This window comes from Chlorocebus sabaeus, chromosome 2, assembly GCF_047675955.1.
Source record: "Chlorocebus sabaeus isolate Y175 chromosome 2, mChlSab1.0.hap1, whole genome shotgun sequence".
In the NCBI taxonomy this organism is placed as follows: Eukaryota; Metazoa; Chordata; class Mammalia; order Primates; family Cercopithecidae; genus Chlorocebus; species Chlorocebus sabaeus.
In genome coordinates, this window is record NC_132905.1 from 26595413 (window position 1) to 26610842 (window position 15430).

The 15430-nt window shown below is 51.8% G+C and overlaps 2 protein-coding genes and 1 pseudogene across 4 annotated transcripts; 1 reads left to right on the forward strand and 2 right to left on the reverse strand.

Moving 5' to 3' along the window:
• Nucleotides 1-1754: 1754 nt before the first annotated feature.
• On the reverse strand, nucleotides 1755-3540 carry LOC140710274 (peptidyl-prolyl cis-trans isomerase A pseudogene; annotated as a pseudogene).
• Nucleotides 3541-4878: 1338 nt separating this feature from the next.
• BLCAP (BLCAP apoptosis inducing factor) lies at nucleotides 4879-15362 on the forward strand. The gene is made up of 2 exons (XM_008017878.3): nucleotides 4879-5006; nucleotides 13429-15362. Exon 2 carries the CDS (start codon nucleotides 13605-13607, stop codon nucleotides 13866-13868), a length of 264 nt encoding a protein of 87 aa, XP_008016069.1. The 5' UTR covers nucleotides 4879-5006; nucleotides 13429-13604; the 3' UTR covers nucleotides 13869-15362.
• NNAT (neuronatin) lies at nucleotides 9065-11508 on the reverse strand. 3 transcript variants are annotated; one of them, XM_037982785.2, is made up of 3 exons: nucleotides 11355-11508; nucleotides 10322-10397; nucleotides 9065-10088 (listed from the first exon to the last, which is right to left on the reverse strand). In XM_037982785.2, exons 1-3 carry the CDS (start codon nucleotides 11424-11426, stop codon nucleotides 9859-9861), a joined length of 378 nt encoding a protein of 125 aa, XP_037838713.1. In that variant the 5' UTR covers nucleotides 11427-11508; the 3' UTR covers nucleotides 9065-9858. The 3 variants fall into 3 exon arrangements, with proteins under 3 accessions (XP_037838713.1, XP_008016088.1, XP_008016092.1); XM_008017897.3 differs by having other exon boundaries at nucleotides 10317-10397; XM_008017901.3 differs by lacking the exon at nucleotides 10322-10397.
• Nucleotides 15363-15430: the final 68 nt, after the last annotated feature.

The window sequence follows — 15430 nt, forward strand, 5'->3', positions numbered from 1 at the left end:
AAAAAAAAAACAAACAAAAAAAGATCATCCTGGGTGGAAGATGAAGGTTCTGGGTGAGACAGGCAGCAGAGAGACCAGTGAGGAGGTTGCTGCAGGGTTCAGGGGAGAAGGGATGGTGGCTTGGACCCAACTTTGGTGGTAGTGAGGACAGAAAAGGCCTAAAGAAAATTCAGGTGCAATGGGCAAGAGTTGAGGTGTATGGAGCAAGAGGGAGCAGGAGTCATGGGTGACTCCAGGTGTCTGGTGGGTGGGAGCAAGTTGGGGAAGTCTTGGTAGGAAGTTGAGTTCGGCTCAGCAAAATTTTAGGACAGAATGACCTTCCAGGTCCCTCAAGTGAGAGCCGGTATTGGTGGTGTTTCCACAGCCTGGAACTGAGCTGGGAAGGTGGAGCAATCTTGAGGAGAGAGGGGAAAGGGTTCAGCTGAGCAGGAGCAAATTCCATGTGCATTAGAAACCCTGCCTCAGCTTCCCCAGTTTTCTGAGCCCCAGGGAGAAAGGGTTGGCCTCTGAGGCCTTGTACATACTAACACTCAGCCTGAAGTTACTGGAAGGTGGTGTCCCCGCAAAACAGACCTGATCCTTGTTTAGCAGCATGCCACATTCCATGGGATGGCAGCACCCCTTCCTTTCTTCTATTTTTCTTGTTTTTGTTTTTGAGATGGAATCTCGCTCTGTTGCCCAGGCTGAAGTGCAGTGGTGCGATCTCGGCTCACTGAAACCTCCGCCTCCCAGGGTCAAGCGATTCTCAGCATCCCGGGTAGCTGGGATTACAGGCATACGCCACCACACCCAGCTATTTTTAATATTTTTAGTAGAGACGGGATTTCACCATGTTGGCCAGGCTGGCCTCAAACTCCTGACCTCATGATCCACCTGCCTTGGCCTCCCAAAGTGCTGGGATTACAGGAGTGAGCCACCACTCCTGGCCCCTTTCTTCTATTTTTCTTGAGTTATAACATACATAAAGTACATAAAGCCCCTAGTCTTTTTTCTTTCTTCCCCGCACCCCCCCCATTCTCCCCGCAAGACAGGGTCTCATTCTGTCACCCAGGCTGGAGAGCAGTGGCACGATCTCAGCTCACTGCAGCCTCCGCCTCCCCTAGTCTTATGGTGAATTTTTACTTGAATTTTCACTTATGTAATCACCAGCCAGAAGATATAATCCTTCCAGCACCCCAGAAAAGCTCCTCTTGCTCCTTTCCCATCCCTACTCGCGACCTGACCCAGATAACTGCCATTTTGATTTCTAACCCTATAGATTAGTTGAGCTTTACATGAATGGATTAAGATGGCATATACTGTTTTGTATCTGGCTTCTTTTAGTCCACATACTATATGTGAGATTAATTGGTGTTATTACATGTAACAGTAGTTTGCTCTTTTATACGTAAAACACAGTATTCCATTACATGCACATGCCACAATTTATCCATTCTCTGGTGATGGACATTGAACCATTTCCAATTTGAGCTATGAATAAGTCTGCTGTGAACATTCTTGCACAAGTCTCCATGTAGACATAGGCACTCATTTCTCTCGGGTATGTACCTAGGAGTGGAAATCCTAGATCACAGCATAGGTGTATGTTTAGATTTTGTAGATACTATCAGTTTTCCAAAGTAGCTGTACCAATTTTCTCTGCCATCAGCACTGTGAAAGAATTTGTTGCTCCATAGCCTCTCAACATTCAGCTCTCTTTTTTTTGTTGTTGTTATTTAGTTTTTATTTCATAATCAAAAACTCTGCAATCCACCTAGGCATGGAAGGGAACAAGGAAAACATGAAACCCAAAGGGAACTGCAGTGAGAGCACAAAGATTCTAGGATACTGCAAGCAAATAGGGTGGAGGGTGCTCTCCTGAGCTACAGAAGGAATAGTCTGGTGGTGAAGATAAAACACAAGTCAAACTTATTGGAGTTGTCCACAGTCAGCAATGGTGATCTTCTTGCTGGTCTTGCCATTCCTGGACCCAAAGTGCTCCATGGCCTCCATAATCTTCATACCTTCTTTCACCTTGCCAAAGACCACATGCTTGCCATCCAACCACTCAGTCTTGGCAGTGCAGATGATAAACTGGGAACCGTTTGTGTTGGGTCCAGCATTTGCCATGGACAAGATGCCAGGACCTGTATGCTTTAGGATGAAGTTCTCATCATCAAATTTCTCCTCGTAGATGGACTTGCCACCAGTGCCATTATGGTATGTGAAGTCACCACCCTGACATATAAACCCTGGAATAATTCTGTGACAGCAGGAAGCCTTATAACCAAATCCTTTCTCTCCAGTGCTCAGAGCATGTAAGTTTTCTGCTGTCTTTGGAATTTTGTCTGCAAACAGCTTGAAGGAGAAGCGGCCCAAGGGCTCGCCGTTGACAGTGATGTCGAACAACACAGTGGACATGGCTAATAGTATGGGGATCCCGGGGGCATCCGCAAAGCCAGCTTTCTCTTTTTCTGAACAAGGGCTTCCACTACAAGACTCCTCTTGTCATTCAGTGTTGGATACTGGGTGTGGCTGCCATGGATGCATTGACCCTTTAGCCTGTAAGCAGCAGGATGGTGGGAGGCCACATTCAGGCCTGTTGGAGTCTCAGCTAGAGGAGAAATGGACATCTCCTTGCTTTGGATGTGACCCCAGGAACTGGATAGCCATCTTGTGACCATGAGCGTGAAACCAGCACAAGGACAGAAGATAAAATTAACCTCGGGCCTTGCTGACACTGCCTAGCCACTGAGTGACGGACTACTTTTTAAAGCCAATTGATGTAGTTGTGTGTTTAACTTGCAACATAAAAGATACAATCCACCAACCTTTATTCCCAAACCCCTACCGCTCCATTTCTGTCCTCTACAGCCATCAGTCCCACTGAGCACTCCCTCCTTCCTGAAACCTCCTCTCTAGGACCCACACTCACTTGGTCCCTCTTTCCACCCCACTGGCCACTGCTTCTCAGTCTCCTTTCCTGGATCCTCCTCTTCTGCCCACTTTTCTCTCCACCTTCTTTCCCTTGAGTTCTAACCCAGCACCATGACCTTTGTGTTGATGGCCCCCAAATATGTATTTCCAGCCCCAGACTCTGTTCGGAGCTCCTGCGTCACATAAACCTGCCTACTCACCCTCTCTGCCTGCATGTTGCCCAGGCATTTCAAACCTAACTTCTCAAAGCCGAATGTGATCTTCCCCTTCAGTCTATTCCTCTTTCAGAATTCATTGTCTTGGCCAAGGACTCTTTTACCCTTTCATTTACTCAAGGCTAAAACCCAGTGAGGAGTTATTGCCAATGCCTCCACATCCACCCATGTCCAGTCTTCCATCCTTTCCTTCACCTCCCCAAGCCACCACCCTGTCTGAGTCAGCATTAGCTTTTGTCTGGAAAGCTGCAACCACCTCCTAACTGGTCTGCCTACACCCACTCCTGAGTGCTTTCCAAGCCATGCGGCCTGGGTGGCCTTTCAGAAATCCAAATTTGCTATCCTTTTCCTGATGAAAATGGCTTCCCCTGACTCTCAAGAGAAAAGCCAAATACAGTATGCAGCTGACCTGTCTTCTTTGGTGCTCACCTCACCCTAACCCTGCCCCTTTCCCAGCTCCACATCTGGGACAAATGTTCTTTTTTTTTTTTTTTTTTTTGAGACGGAGTCTCGCTCTGTCGCCCAGGCTGGAGTGCAGTGGCGCAATCTCGGCTCACTGCAAGCTCCGCCTCCCGGGTTCACGCCATTCTCCTGCCTCAGCCTCCCGAGTAGCTGGGACTACAGGCGCCCGCCACTGCGCCCGGCTAATTTTTTGTATTTTTAGTAGAGACGGGGTTTCACCATGGTCTCGATCTCCTGACCTTGTGATCCGCCCGCCTCGGCCTCCCAAAGTGCTGGGATTACAGGCGTGAGCCACCGCGCCCGGCCGGGACAAATGTTCTTTCTGTCTAGAACATTTCCCCTCTCACTCTTGCCCTAATCGTCCTTGGTTTCTCAACCTAAATGCCATCTTCCCCTCTCACTCTTGCCCTAATCGTCCTTGGTTTCTCAACCTAAATGCCATCTTCCCAAATAGGTTCCGCCCTCTCCCTACATTAGGACTCCATTAATTTCTCCTAACACTCTCTACTTCTTCTCACAGCACTTCCCATGATGTGTAATTATGTATTGATTCAAGTCACTAATATACAGTGATTATATGACTGTCTCCCCGCCTACCCGCCATTAGACTGGCAGCGCCTTGAGGTCAGGAAAAGACCCAGGACACCTACTCTACTTGCCCTTAGCACTGAGCTTGGGTACAGTAAGCTCCCAAGGAATACGCTTAATTAGCTAATAAATGACTACACGAACTCATTCAAGCCCCATAAAAGCCGTAAGGTGGGCATTTCATCAGAAGCCGGGACGGGGCGGGGGAGGGGCTCCCTCGCCCAAGATACCGGGCAAGTGGGGCAGCCGGGGCCTGACCCAAGGCCGTCCCAAGTTCTGAGCCGGATCTCTTAGCTCCTGAGCCCTGGCTGCATGATGAAACGCTAGGGAGGGGGTGGACTTTGAGCCACGAGAAGGTTTTCCCCGAGTCCCCGGACCGTCCGCGCGTGGAAGAACTAAGCGGGTTCACCCAGAGGAACACAACCCGGCCCGCCCCGCGCTCACGAAATAAAGATCACAATTTGCTGCATATGCATGAGGGGACCCGGCCGCGCTTCGGGGCTGTCCACATTGCGCCTGATAAAAATTATTAGGGCTTGAGGACCTCGGCGCTCCCAGAATTTTGTAAAACTGCGTACAAAGGACTCAAAGGTGGCCTGTGGCTGATATTTAGGGGAGATGGGGTGAGGGTGAGTTCCCCTCTTCGGGCCGTGTGATCAGGCGTCTGTGGTAGGCAGCCCGATTCCAGGATGGGTCCTCGGCCGGCTCCACTAGAAGACGAAGGGGGCGTCTCCCCGGCTTCCTGCGGCGTCCGTGGCGAGCTGAGGTGGAGGCAGGCTGCGGCAGACGGCGACAGTGGCGGCGGCGCCATGGCAGGGCTTGCAGGTACCGTGGCGTCAACCTGCTTGGGGAGGGATGAGAGGCCCTCCATGCGGCCGCGCCGCCATATTGTCCCTTCTGGGTCACCTTAGGCGTCGCCCGGTCCCCGTCACTGGGGTTTTCCTTCCGCATACCCCGGGAAGGGAGGGCGCCCCTGTCCGGCTTCAGGTGATTGCTGTGATTGGACCTAACCTGGGCCTTGGGGGTCCCTTTCCAGCCCGGGGGTGGTCACAGTACTCCTGGGTGCTCGCTCCGGCCTTGTCCAAGGTCAGTGTCCTTGTAGCATGAGGCAGGCAGAGCCGGGGCACGGGGCTGGAGAGTGCGACCACCATCTCTGCGGCCCCGGGTTCCACGCAGGGTGCCCAGCTTGTGAGAGGCCTGTCACTCTGTCCCCATCAGTGTAGTTAGTTGCTTTTTTTTGGCCGGGGCGGGGGGCGTGGGGGTGAGGGGAGAGAGGGTCTCCCGCTCGAGGCCCCGCTTCGGTGTTTGGGGTGATAGGTTGACGCTCTGCTAAGAGTCGCGGGCGCTTCTTACTCCCTCCAACTTTACATCAAGGGTGGACACCCCTTCCCTTTCCTTCTATAGACGTGGGGAGTGGCCCTCAAGGGCAGCTGAAAGAACGGAATGCCTGGCACACTAATGTCCTGGAAAGGAAGCATGGGGGATGGGAGACAGTTGCTTTTTCCTTCCCCTTTCCAAATCTTCTTTAGTTTCCTTCCAGGTCTTCGTGTCCCATTTCAGCGCTAAATGTTGGGAGACTGGGGTCTGTCCTCGGAAAGAAACAGCCTTTCTGTTTATAGGTTTGGATCGTCTTTATCCCTTTCAGGGAACTGGTGTGTTGGGGACGGCTTCTCTGCCTTGCCTGACATGGTCCAGTCATCCCGTCAGCCTTCTGGACGGCAACACCAAAGCTGGGACCAAAAAAAAGTTCCAGCTTAAGTGCTAATGCCCAAAGTGTTAGATCTTGTTTGCTTGTTTGTTTTAAATCAGAGACTAATTAATGTCAAGCAAATCTGTTAAAAGATTTGATCACGGGAAGCCTGGTCGGTTTCCAGTGACCAGGTCAATTCCATATCTGAAATTGGTCTTATTAGAGTTGCTGCCAAAACCAGTTTAACCTTTAATCTGTAATATGTTGTTTCAAAGAGGAATCTGGGTTAGGCTGTCTTTTTTTGTTGTTGTTCTCCTATCTTTGAAACACATGCATTCCATTTCAAGCCTGTCCCTGTGCGATATACCAAGAACCATGCGTTGCCTGCCTCTCTGACTTCCTGCTCTGGAAATGCTCAGGAATCTGGATCCTGCTGGGGCATGGGCCCTGTGGGAGGGCAAGTGGGGGAGGGGAGGATAAACAGGATCATTCCCAGGGAAGATGGTGACAACATGTCTCTGGGGCATATAGAGGAAGTCAGAGGTCACCAAGGGAAAAGAGATTGTTGTTTGACTAGTGTTTTGTGTATGTGCATGAGTGCACACGTTTAAATCTCTGGTGGGGGGGCCGGGGAGGGGGAGTTAACTGCAAATTCAGAATCTCCCTTTGGGGTGTTGGCTCCTGAGGAGATACACATTTCAAAATAGATATCTAGTAAATGACTCACAGCAGACCTGCTCCCCGATCCAACAGTTATCTGTTGCCCAAACTCAAGGAACTTGTCCCTGCCCTTCCCTGACAGCAGACATCCCTTCCTTCACTGACAATGCAAATATTCCACAGATAAAGGTGACAGTGTCACATAGCACCCTGCACCCCTAAAAGTCATGGTACCTAAACCTGCCACCTCTGGACTTCAGCTGGTTAGGCTAAGAAACTTAACATCCTGGAGCATTACTCTCAAGGGTCTCTCTGCTGGAGTCCCACAGAGCCATTCTCAACTCCTTCCCAATTGATCTGCTCTGTCCTTGGCCTTGTGGGGGGCAAAATCTTCTGGGAGCAATGACAGTTTAGGCAAAGGGGGCATTCAGCACTGTGACTAAGGGCTGTGCAATAAAATACTAGGCATTTTCAATTCTTCCCATTGCTCTCTATCAGAATAAAATGTTTAATGGTATAGTTTGTGGAACAAATTTTATAAACAAGGTGTGTTTGGACCATCTAAGCATTGCTTGGCATTGCACTGGATGGAAAGTGAATGCATTGTCTTCTCTGGTGGGTTGTTTGCTGCCAGAACATGAGGTTTTGTGGGTGGAGGATGCAAATGGGGAGTGGACATTGCACATTGAAGCCCACACATGCAGATGCAGGCCACCAGGGCAGCCCTTGCCTGGAAATCTGTCATCTCACCTTGTCACACACACAACCCTGCTGATGGATGGATGGAGGAAAAGGGCTTTGCCAAGATGATATGGAAAACTCTGGGGCTACAAGCAGCCTCTTATCTTCTAAGTGGGGGCAAAGGAGGTGCTGTGTCCAGAGCAGCCAGCTCTTACCATGCTGCTTTTGGTCCACCTCCCTTGTCCCTTGGGCTGAGGTTAGAGCATCAGGGGCAGTGGGGCTGTGGGCATACCCCTCAAAAGCTCCAAAGGGAGGGTCAGCCTTCATTGAGAACACATGTTGGTATGTTCATGATTCTGTGGGTTTAGTGTGGAAAACCACAGAAACTCCCAGTTCTGAGGCCTGCCAAGATAGGGGTTCAGAAGGGAGGAGGTGTGGGCATTGCCTGCTGATGAGTCACACTGGGGTGAGAGGAGACCTGCCTCACCTTCAGGCTATGGTAGCAGCTATAGCCACCCAGCCTAAGAAAGATGAAGTCTCAGATTGCACATCCTCTCCGAGTCCTGATGAGTCCTGATTGCCACTGCGACGACAGTTTCTAGCATGTTAGGGTTCACTGGCATCTCAGAGGCCCTCTTAGAGAGGGAAACTGAAGATGAAGGTTATAAGGTGACATGTCCAGGTTCCCTAGGCTGATTGATGGCAAAGCCAAGACCAGAACCGGGATCTGCACCTCCCCACCCCTATAATTCTCTGATACCGAATGAAGTTTTAGATGCCTTTAGAGGTGCTGGTGACTGGGGGGCTTGCTTAGGGGAAGGAAACATGGTCAGGCTTAAGGGGGCAAGGTACTTTGTGCTCCAGAAGTATTTGTGACAGCTGTGACTAAGGGATTCGAAGAAGTGGCAGGAAGAGAGATTTATGGCCCACCAACTCCCTCCCTTGGTGTTGACCCAGCAACAGGTGTGTGGTGACAGGGACACATAAAGCCAGAGACAAGGCTGAACAGGCGGCAGGGCCATTTGGTGAGACAGTCAGCTGACCCTGTGTAGAAAGAGCCCTGACTCACTGGGGAGTGGGAGAGGAAGACAAGTCCGAGGCCGAGCAGCCAGCCCACTGCCTACCCTGACATGATGGCAGGGGAGAGCCCAGGGCCAGGGACCTGGTAAGCATCCCTAAGAAGAAGGAGGCTGGTGCTGGGAAAGCAGAAATCCAGTATTGGGGAGAGAGGTTTCTGGGGTAAGGTGGGGCCAGGAGACCCTGCAGAGTAGCAGGGCCAGGCAGATTGTCTTTGTAGTGGTCCTGGTGGATATGGGGCCTGCAGCATTAAGCTGGGTGGAGAAGGTGCCACACTGCACCTCTTATCCCATACTCATTGTCTAAGCCAATGTCTACCCTGCCCAGTACTCATTTCCTTGGGGCTCCTGGATGGAGACCTGGAGTAAGGCTTTGTGTTCTGAAATCACCCCCTTGGTCCCTAGTACCTCTTTGGAGGGCTACTGCCACCTTTTTCCCCTCCTCTCATCTTTCCCAAAGTGATTACCTGCTTTGGCCCCTTCTCCTAAGACCACAAGTAAAGCACCTATCCCTTTGGGGAGGGGGAAGTGGTCCCTTATTCCCGGACCACAAGTGAAGATGTCAGCCTTTCTCGTTGGGGAGGGGGGGGAAATGGTCCTTTATCACAGGACAGCATTGAGATGAGGTTGGGTGTGTGAGGGGCCCAGCTTATTGCAATTTTGATGGCCCTCCTTTTCCTCCCTCCCCCAAGCAGAGTGCCTGTTCCACAATGGGCACATCAGCTGAATCTTAGAAGTGTGTGTTGATGCCGCTAAAGAAATCACAAGAGACAAAATTTTGGCGCGCCTCCACTGCCCCGCAGGGTCCTGGGACACTGTGCGAGACAGGGGAGGTACTTTTTTTTATTTTTTGTAGAGGTGGTCCCTGTCCTCCAGGAGCTTACAATCTAGCTGGGGAGACACAACTAATGCACACTTAAACAATCAGTACAATTAGCGATTACCACAATATTGACCACAACTGCGTGAGACCAGGGAAAAGCAAGATCAGTGAGGGGCAAGGGGGATTCAGAGAAAGTGTTTTAGTAAAGGTGGGATTCATTTCCTTTTACTGCTTGAATAGTTCCAAATCAGGTGACACATTATTTTGGAGTAGGGTGGGCTTGGGAGGCAGTGAGGAGGAAAGGGGAATCGAGGGAGCAAATGCAGCAAGGCTGGAATGCAAGTGCCCTAGGTAAGGGACAGCGAGAGGGCCCCACTGTATTTCTTAACCACCCTCCTTCCTCAACTGTGCCCTCCAGTCCCGCCACACAGGCACGCGGTTGGTGCTGCACCAAGATTCAGGGCTTCGGCTGGCGATGTCAGAACGTCCATTCTGCTGGCTGGTGTGGTGTTTGGATCTCCATGGTGGGGCCTGCTGGCATGGCCCTGGCTTCGGGGCTGGGATGGCGCTGTCCCAACTTTGTCCAGATCAGAATGCGGTGCCTATGCCCAAATCTCAGGGGTCTGCTCCCCCTATCCCCCCTCCTCTCCCGACCCTGCCCCTTGGTGGGACTGGTGCAAAGGGTTGGGAAGGGATCTGGTATCTTCGTCATTGTCGGTACTGCTTCTCCAGGGGTCTACTGGCCCCTCACTGACCTTGCCAAGTGCTCCTCTGGCGAGGGAGCACAGGGGACCCCCCATTCCTGTGCGGCACTGGCTCCCATGCTGGCTGAGATGCACAGGAGCACCTGATGATACGGCCGCCCAGGGCTGGGAGCTGGGGCCTCAGTTGGGGGCTCGCTGCCTGCGCTCCCCCAACACCTGCCGCCCGGTCCGCGACACCGTGTACGCCAGCTTCTGCAGGGAGTACCTGAACACCTGCGGCGAGAAACCCAGGACCCACCCTTAGTGGAGAGCACCCACAGCATGTCTGTGGTGCTGCCGTGCCCACCCCCGCCCCACCCCCTGCCCCGCCCGCCCATCCAGCGTAGGCTGGAGAGGCAGGCGCGGGCGCAGCTTGTCCACGAGTCAGGGCAGCTGGAGCTTTTCCAACTGTGCTGAGAGCTGCATGGCGGCAAGCTGATTGGACCCACAACTTAGGTATACCTCACTTCTCGCAATGGGCTGTGTCCCTGGAGGATTTCGAAAAGCGAATCCTACCCAGTAAATGCAGCATTCCAGGAACACCTTGAAGGAAATATGCGATTCCTTTGGCAAAGGATTCCTTTAGCAGGGAATTCTTCCTGCAAAGGGAGCTTTTAGGGTAAATGGTTTTATGGGCAAAGCGCTTTCTTTTGATTTATCTCTTTTTACACAAAGCGCTTTTGCCTCTTTTTGATTTTTTTTTTTCGTAAAGCAATTATCCTTTTTTGGAAGCGCCTTTTTCCCCTTCTATTTTTCTCTCGAGGGGATTTTTTCTCTAATTTTTTTCTTGAAAGCGTTTTTGCCCAATTCATTTATTTCTGTTAGCTCCCTTGTCTAATTTTTTTCTGCAGTGCGTTTTTAATCTAATGCATTTTTTTTTTCTGCCAAGTGCTTTTCTCCGATTTATTTTTCCTGCAATGCGCGTCTTTCTCTTTTCCTGTGAACTACTTTTTCTCTAATTCGTTGTAGGGTTTGTTTTGTTTTGTTTTGGGTTTTTTTGCGAAGTAATTTTTATTTTTTCTGAGAAGTGCCTTTTTCTAACTTATTTTTTGTTTCATCCCCGCAAGCGCTATATGTTTTTTTAAATAAAATTTCTCCGCAATGCGCAATTTTTTAAGGTGGAAAATTTTCACTCTGCGAGCTGTAAAGTCTTGCAACACAGTAGTGCCCCGCCTCCCTCCTGGGGTCGAGTCCGGGTGTAGCGGGTTTTTCTTACCGCGTAGGTCGCTAAAAGCCTGGGTGATCGTCCGCAGCGGTCGCCCGCCGCGCCCCGAGTCTTTGTTCCCGGGCAGGCGCGGGTGCACTAGGGAGGGTCAGCGCGAGGAGGACGGCGCAGGGAATGGGCAGGGGGCGCGCGGTGCCGGCAGCGGCACTTTGGCAGGCAGGGATCGCGGCAATCGGAATAGGACGGTCTGGGAGGCGGCAATCGCGACGCGGTCTTGCGGATTCTGGGGGCGCGAGTTGGGAACCCTCTCCCACCCGAAACCCTGGCACACTTACCTGCAGCAGCACACGGAAGATGTACCAGCCGATGATGAGCAGTTCAGCCGAGGCTGCCGCCACTGCCGCCATGGTTCCGAGAGTGGTAGGTGGGTGGTCGAGAGAGAGGGTTTGCCGAGATCCGCTGGTCTTGGAGTCCGCTGTTGGGCGCACTGCCGCAGCCGAGGTGGCCGCGCCTTAAGTACCCGCCCGCCACTTAAGTGCGCATGCGCGCCTTGGGGGGTTGTTTATGAGGAGGGGTGGCTGGGGGCGCTCCTCATTCGCCAGGAGAGGAAAAAAATAATCCATCTGCTCTTTCCATACCGACCCCCGCCTCCTGAGTTCCATCTTAGCCCCCTTCCAGAAGATTCCGCCGTGCTTGCTTTTGGATTTTGCTTTAAAATGGAGGGGTACCACGACTCTGGATAGAGTACAAGGCGAGGATGGGGGTGCAGGTCTCTTAGTGTGGCGCCCTTCTCCCCAGTCCCTGGCCTGCAAATTTGAGCTCAGACCCCGGTGCCACTCCAGAGCCTACCTTGGGGATAGATGGAAAACAGAAATTAGGGAGGGTTCATCTGCCCCATAGAGCAAAAAAAAATGGTGCCCCTTTCAGAAGCCTCGGCATAATAGAACCATGCTCGGCGCTCTTTTCCTAATACTGAATGAGTTTTAAGCCCAGGTCCTCTGCTTCATGAGTGTCCCTGAGCGCGTAACCCGTCTGATTCTTTACATCTCTCTTACGTTAGCGAGGAGATGAGGATCTGCGGTGGAGGTCGCTACCGTAGGGAGCTGAGCCAGGGCACTGCGCTTTGGGCGCAAAAGCAGTAGTCACCTGGTATCTGTGGGAGGGATACAGGAAGGATTGGCGCCCTTCGTATGCGCGGAAGGAATGAGCTCTCTACGGAGAAGTGGTTGGAATATGCTCGGGGATAGTTTTCTGCTGGACAGGTCGTTTCGACCTCTGTCTTCCGCTCCCCTCCCCCAAGCCCTGGTAGGTCGGCCTTAGCCGCTGGTTCTTTGTACCCGTTGCGCTGGGCGGCTGGATCACCGAACGGGGTTTCGCTACCGCTACCGGAGAGTTGTGGCTACCGCAGAGTTGTGGCTACCGCAGCCCCATTTCCAAGTGAGGTGGGTCCCTTTCAGACCGCCCGTCTTGTGGGTCCCTCGCACAACGCAGATTTTGCGGACGGGAAGACCGGAATGCGGTTTGTGAGTGTGGTCCCCGCACACCGGTGGCCAGCCGAAAGCACCTCTTTACAGCAAGCTGCCTTTTGCCCAGGGGCCAACTGGCATTTGCCCCTATGTGGATAGAAAATTAATTTTCGTTAAAAGCTCCTAGAGGTCAGGTTCTGTACAATGCCAGCAGCAGATGGAGGTGTAATGATCCAAGCGACTTCAGTTTGGACAAAGTAGCATAGTGACTTTTTTTCTACATTGACTTTCGGAGAAGTTGGCAGGTTCTGGCAAAGTGACGCCGGGCTATTTGAAAAAGGCAAGCTTAGCCTAGGCTGCCATCTTAAAATATTTCGAGGCTGCAGCTGCCTCAGGATCCTTTGCCTGTGGTCTGGTGGCCGGCAGTGCGCCGCTGACAGCTTTAACTCGGCACTCAGTGCCTGAGCACCTATGGCTGTGAGAGATGCTAGATACAGAACCCTGTCCTTACCACGTGGGGGCACAGCAGGGAGCCCTTGGTCGTCCTTTGGCAACCACTGGGCGGTATTGTGAGGTCTGGGCCCCTTGAGGACGGGCTGCAGCCCCAGGAGGCGATACATGATCTCTGCTGGGCAGGGCCCAGGCAAAGCCAGTCCACTGTGTGAAACCGTGCCAAAGAGCCCTCTCCCTGATGCCCCAGGAGAAGCCCCGGGGAGACATCCCAGGAAGCTTCCCGAATTAGTGACTTGGAGAGGAGTAGAACTTTCACGGGTGGGCAGGGAGGAAAGGGCATTTCACATTTGCTGTTGTTAACCATGATCCATTTTCCCAAATAAGTATACATTCTGTTCCTGTTTTTTTTTTTTTTTTTTTTTTTGTATGTGTGTTTGTCTGTCTGTCTGTTCTTTGTCTGTTTGTCTGTTGTGTTGACTTTTCTCTTCAGGATCCCTGCTGCCTTGGTGATCCCGGGCTGACAGCCAGAGAGCACAGCGGCTCAGCTCCTGGAGAGTGAGGGTTGAAGAAAGCGGAGGGCAGCCGCCTGCGCCCGCTGGCTCCCATTAGGTCGGTTCCTGCAGCGGTGCCCGGCAGCCTTGGTGAAGGCCCTGCCCGGCAGAGATCATGTATTGCCTCCAGTGGCTGCTGCCCGTCCTCCTCATCCCCAAGCCCCTCAACCCCGCCCTGTGGTTCAGCCACTCCATGTTCATGGGCTTCTACCTGCTCAGCTTCCTCCTGGAACGGAAGCCTTGCACAATTTGTGCCTTGGTTTTCCTGGCAGCCCTTTTCCTTATCTGCTATAGCTGCTGGGGAAACTGTTTCCTGTACCACTGCTCCGATTCACCGCTTCCAGAATCGGCGCATGATCCCGGCGTTGTGGGCACCTAACGGCCTGCCCTGTTAGCTTTCCAAGGAAGCAGAAGACGGGAGGGGAGGCATTGACATAGGTCATAAAGCATTGGAGTTTCAAATCCCGCAGCCTCGCGGGTGTCACATTCCTGACGGCGCCTTTTTGGCCTGTGATGTTTTATCCTTATAATGTGAATAATGGCACTGACCGGTGCTTTTATTGTAAAGTCCTATAGTCGTGGGTGGTCTTGTGGTTGTGTGTGTTCTGTCCCCATCTAGGTCCTGGCTGGCTGCATGACCACCCCCCTCGCCTCATTACTGCGAGGAGTCTGGGCCCATCCTGGTCAACCGCCCCAATGCGACCTGGGGCAGATAAAATGCCAGTCTCATTGTCACCTCTGTGACCCCTCCTTGTCAGGGTCTCCTTCCTTCCCAGAATGTTACTGACTCAGTCCCTCTCCTGGTTTCCCTTTACTTCTCTTCCACCCTTTTCCTTTTTTTGGGGGAGTACCTGTCCAAGACAGGGCTCATTTTTGCACTTATCTCAAATTTGAAGAGATTGCTGACGCCCGAGAGCCTCGCTTTTTCATCCTTCTTTCCTTGTTCAGCAGGCTAGACAGAAACATGTCTTGACTGTTTGTTGTCCACAAATCTTCAGTATTTTCTCCGCTGCATTTTTAAGAAAGGAAGCAACAGATAGATGTTGCTCTTTCACCTGGGTGTCTGGGCTCATGCTTTCCTGCCCAGCCTCACTTCCTTTGCCCTTCCTCCTGCCTTTCTCAACTGTTCCAAGGAGGGGGGCCTCATTGTGTCTCCCGTGCATGCTCTGCAGCATTGAAGTATGGTGTGTTCACGTAGTTCTAGCAGTCCCCAGCTGAGTGAGTGGGAGAGTACCTGTGTGTTTCATAACAGCCATGATCCCCTTGATAGATGTTTGGATATTTTTTGGTGTGCCCTGTGCGTGTGTGTGTGTACAAATACATGTGTATATTCCTTTTAAAGAAGCTTTATCGAACATGTTCTGATTTTGAGGTTTAGCAATAGCTAGCTATATATGGTAGGTGCCGCTACAGTTTTTATTTAGCATGGGGATTGCAGAGTGACCAGCACACTGGACTCCGAGGTGATTCAGACAAGACAGGGGAGCAGTGGCCATCATCCTCCCGCCAGGGGCTTCTCCGTTCCTGCGCATATAGACTGTACATTATGAAGAATACCCAGGAAGACTGTGTGACTGTCACTTGCTGCTTTTTCTGCGCTTCAGTAACAAGTGTTGGCAAACGAGACTTTCTCCTGGCCCCTGCCTACTGGAGATCAGCATGCCTGTCCTTTCGGTCTGATCCATCCATCTCTCTCTTGCCTGAGGAGAAAGAGAGATGGGCCAGGCAGAGAACAGAACTGGAGGCAGTTCATCTAGGGAATGGGACTGTGAGGCCATACTTGTGAAACGTTTGGACTGCTATTCTAGAGCTTTTATTTGGTGTGTTCGTTGCACAGCTGTTTGAAATGTTTAATAAAGCTTTATAAACTTTACTTTGTGGTTTTATGTGGCTGCAGTCCATTTGGGTCGTGGTGTTGGATTTCGGAGTTGGTCGGGGGCA

Coding starts and splice junctions, on each gene's coding strand:
- BLCAP (XM_008017878.3), top strand. CDS start 13,605: ATGTATTGCCTCCAGTGGCTGCTGCCCGTCCTCCTCATCCCCAAGCCC.
- NNAT (XM_037982785.2), bottom strand. CDS start 11,426: ATGGCGGCAGTGGCGGCAGCCTCGGCTGAACTGCTCATCATCGGCTGG. Junction 10,398..11,354: donor TCTTCCGTGTGCTGCTGCAG/GTAAGTGTGCCA, acceptor ATTTCCTTCAAG/GTGTTCCTGGAATGCTGCAT. Junction 10,089..10,321: donor GACACAGCCCATTGCGAGAA/GTGAGGTATACC, acceptor TTCTCGCCGCAG/GTGTTCAGGTACTCCCTGCA.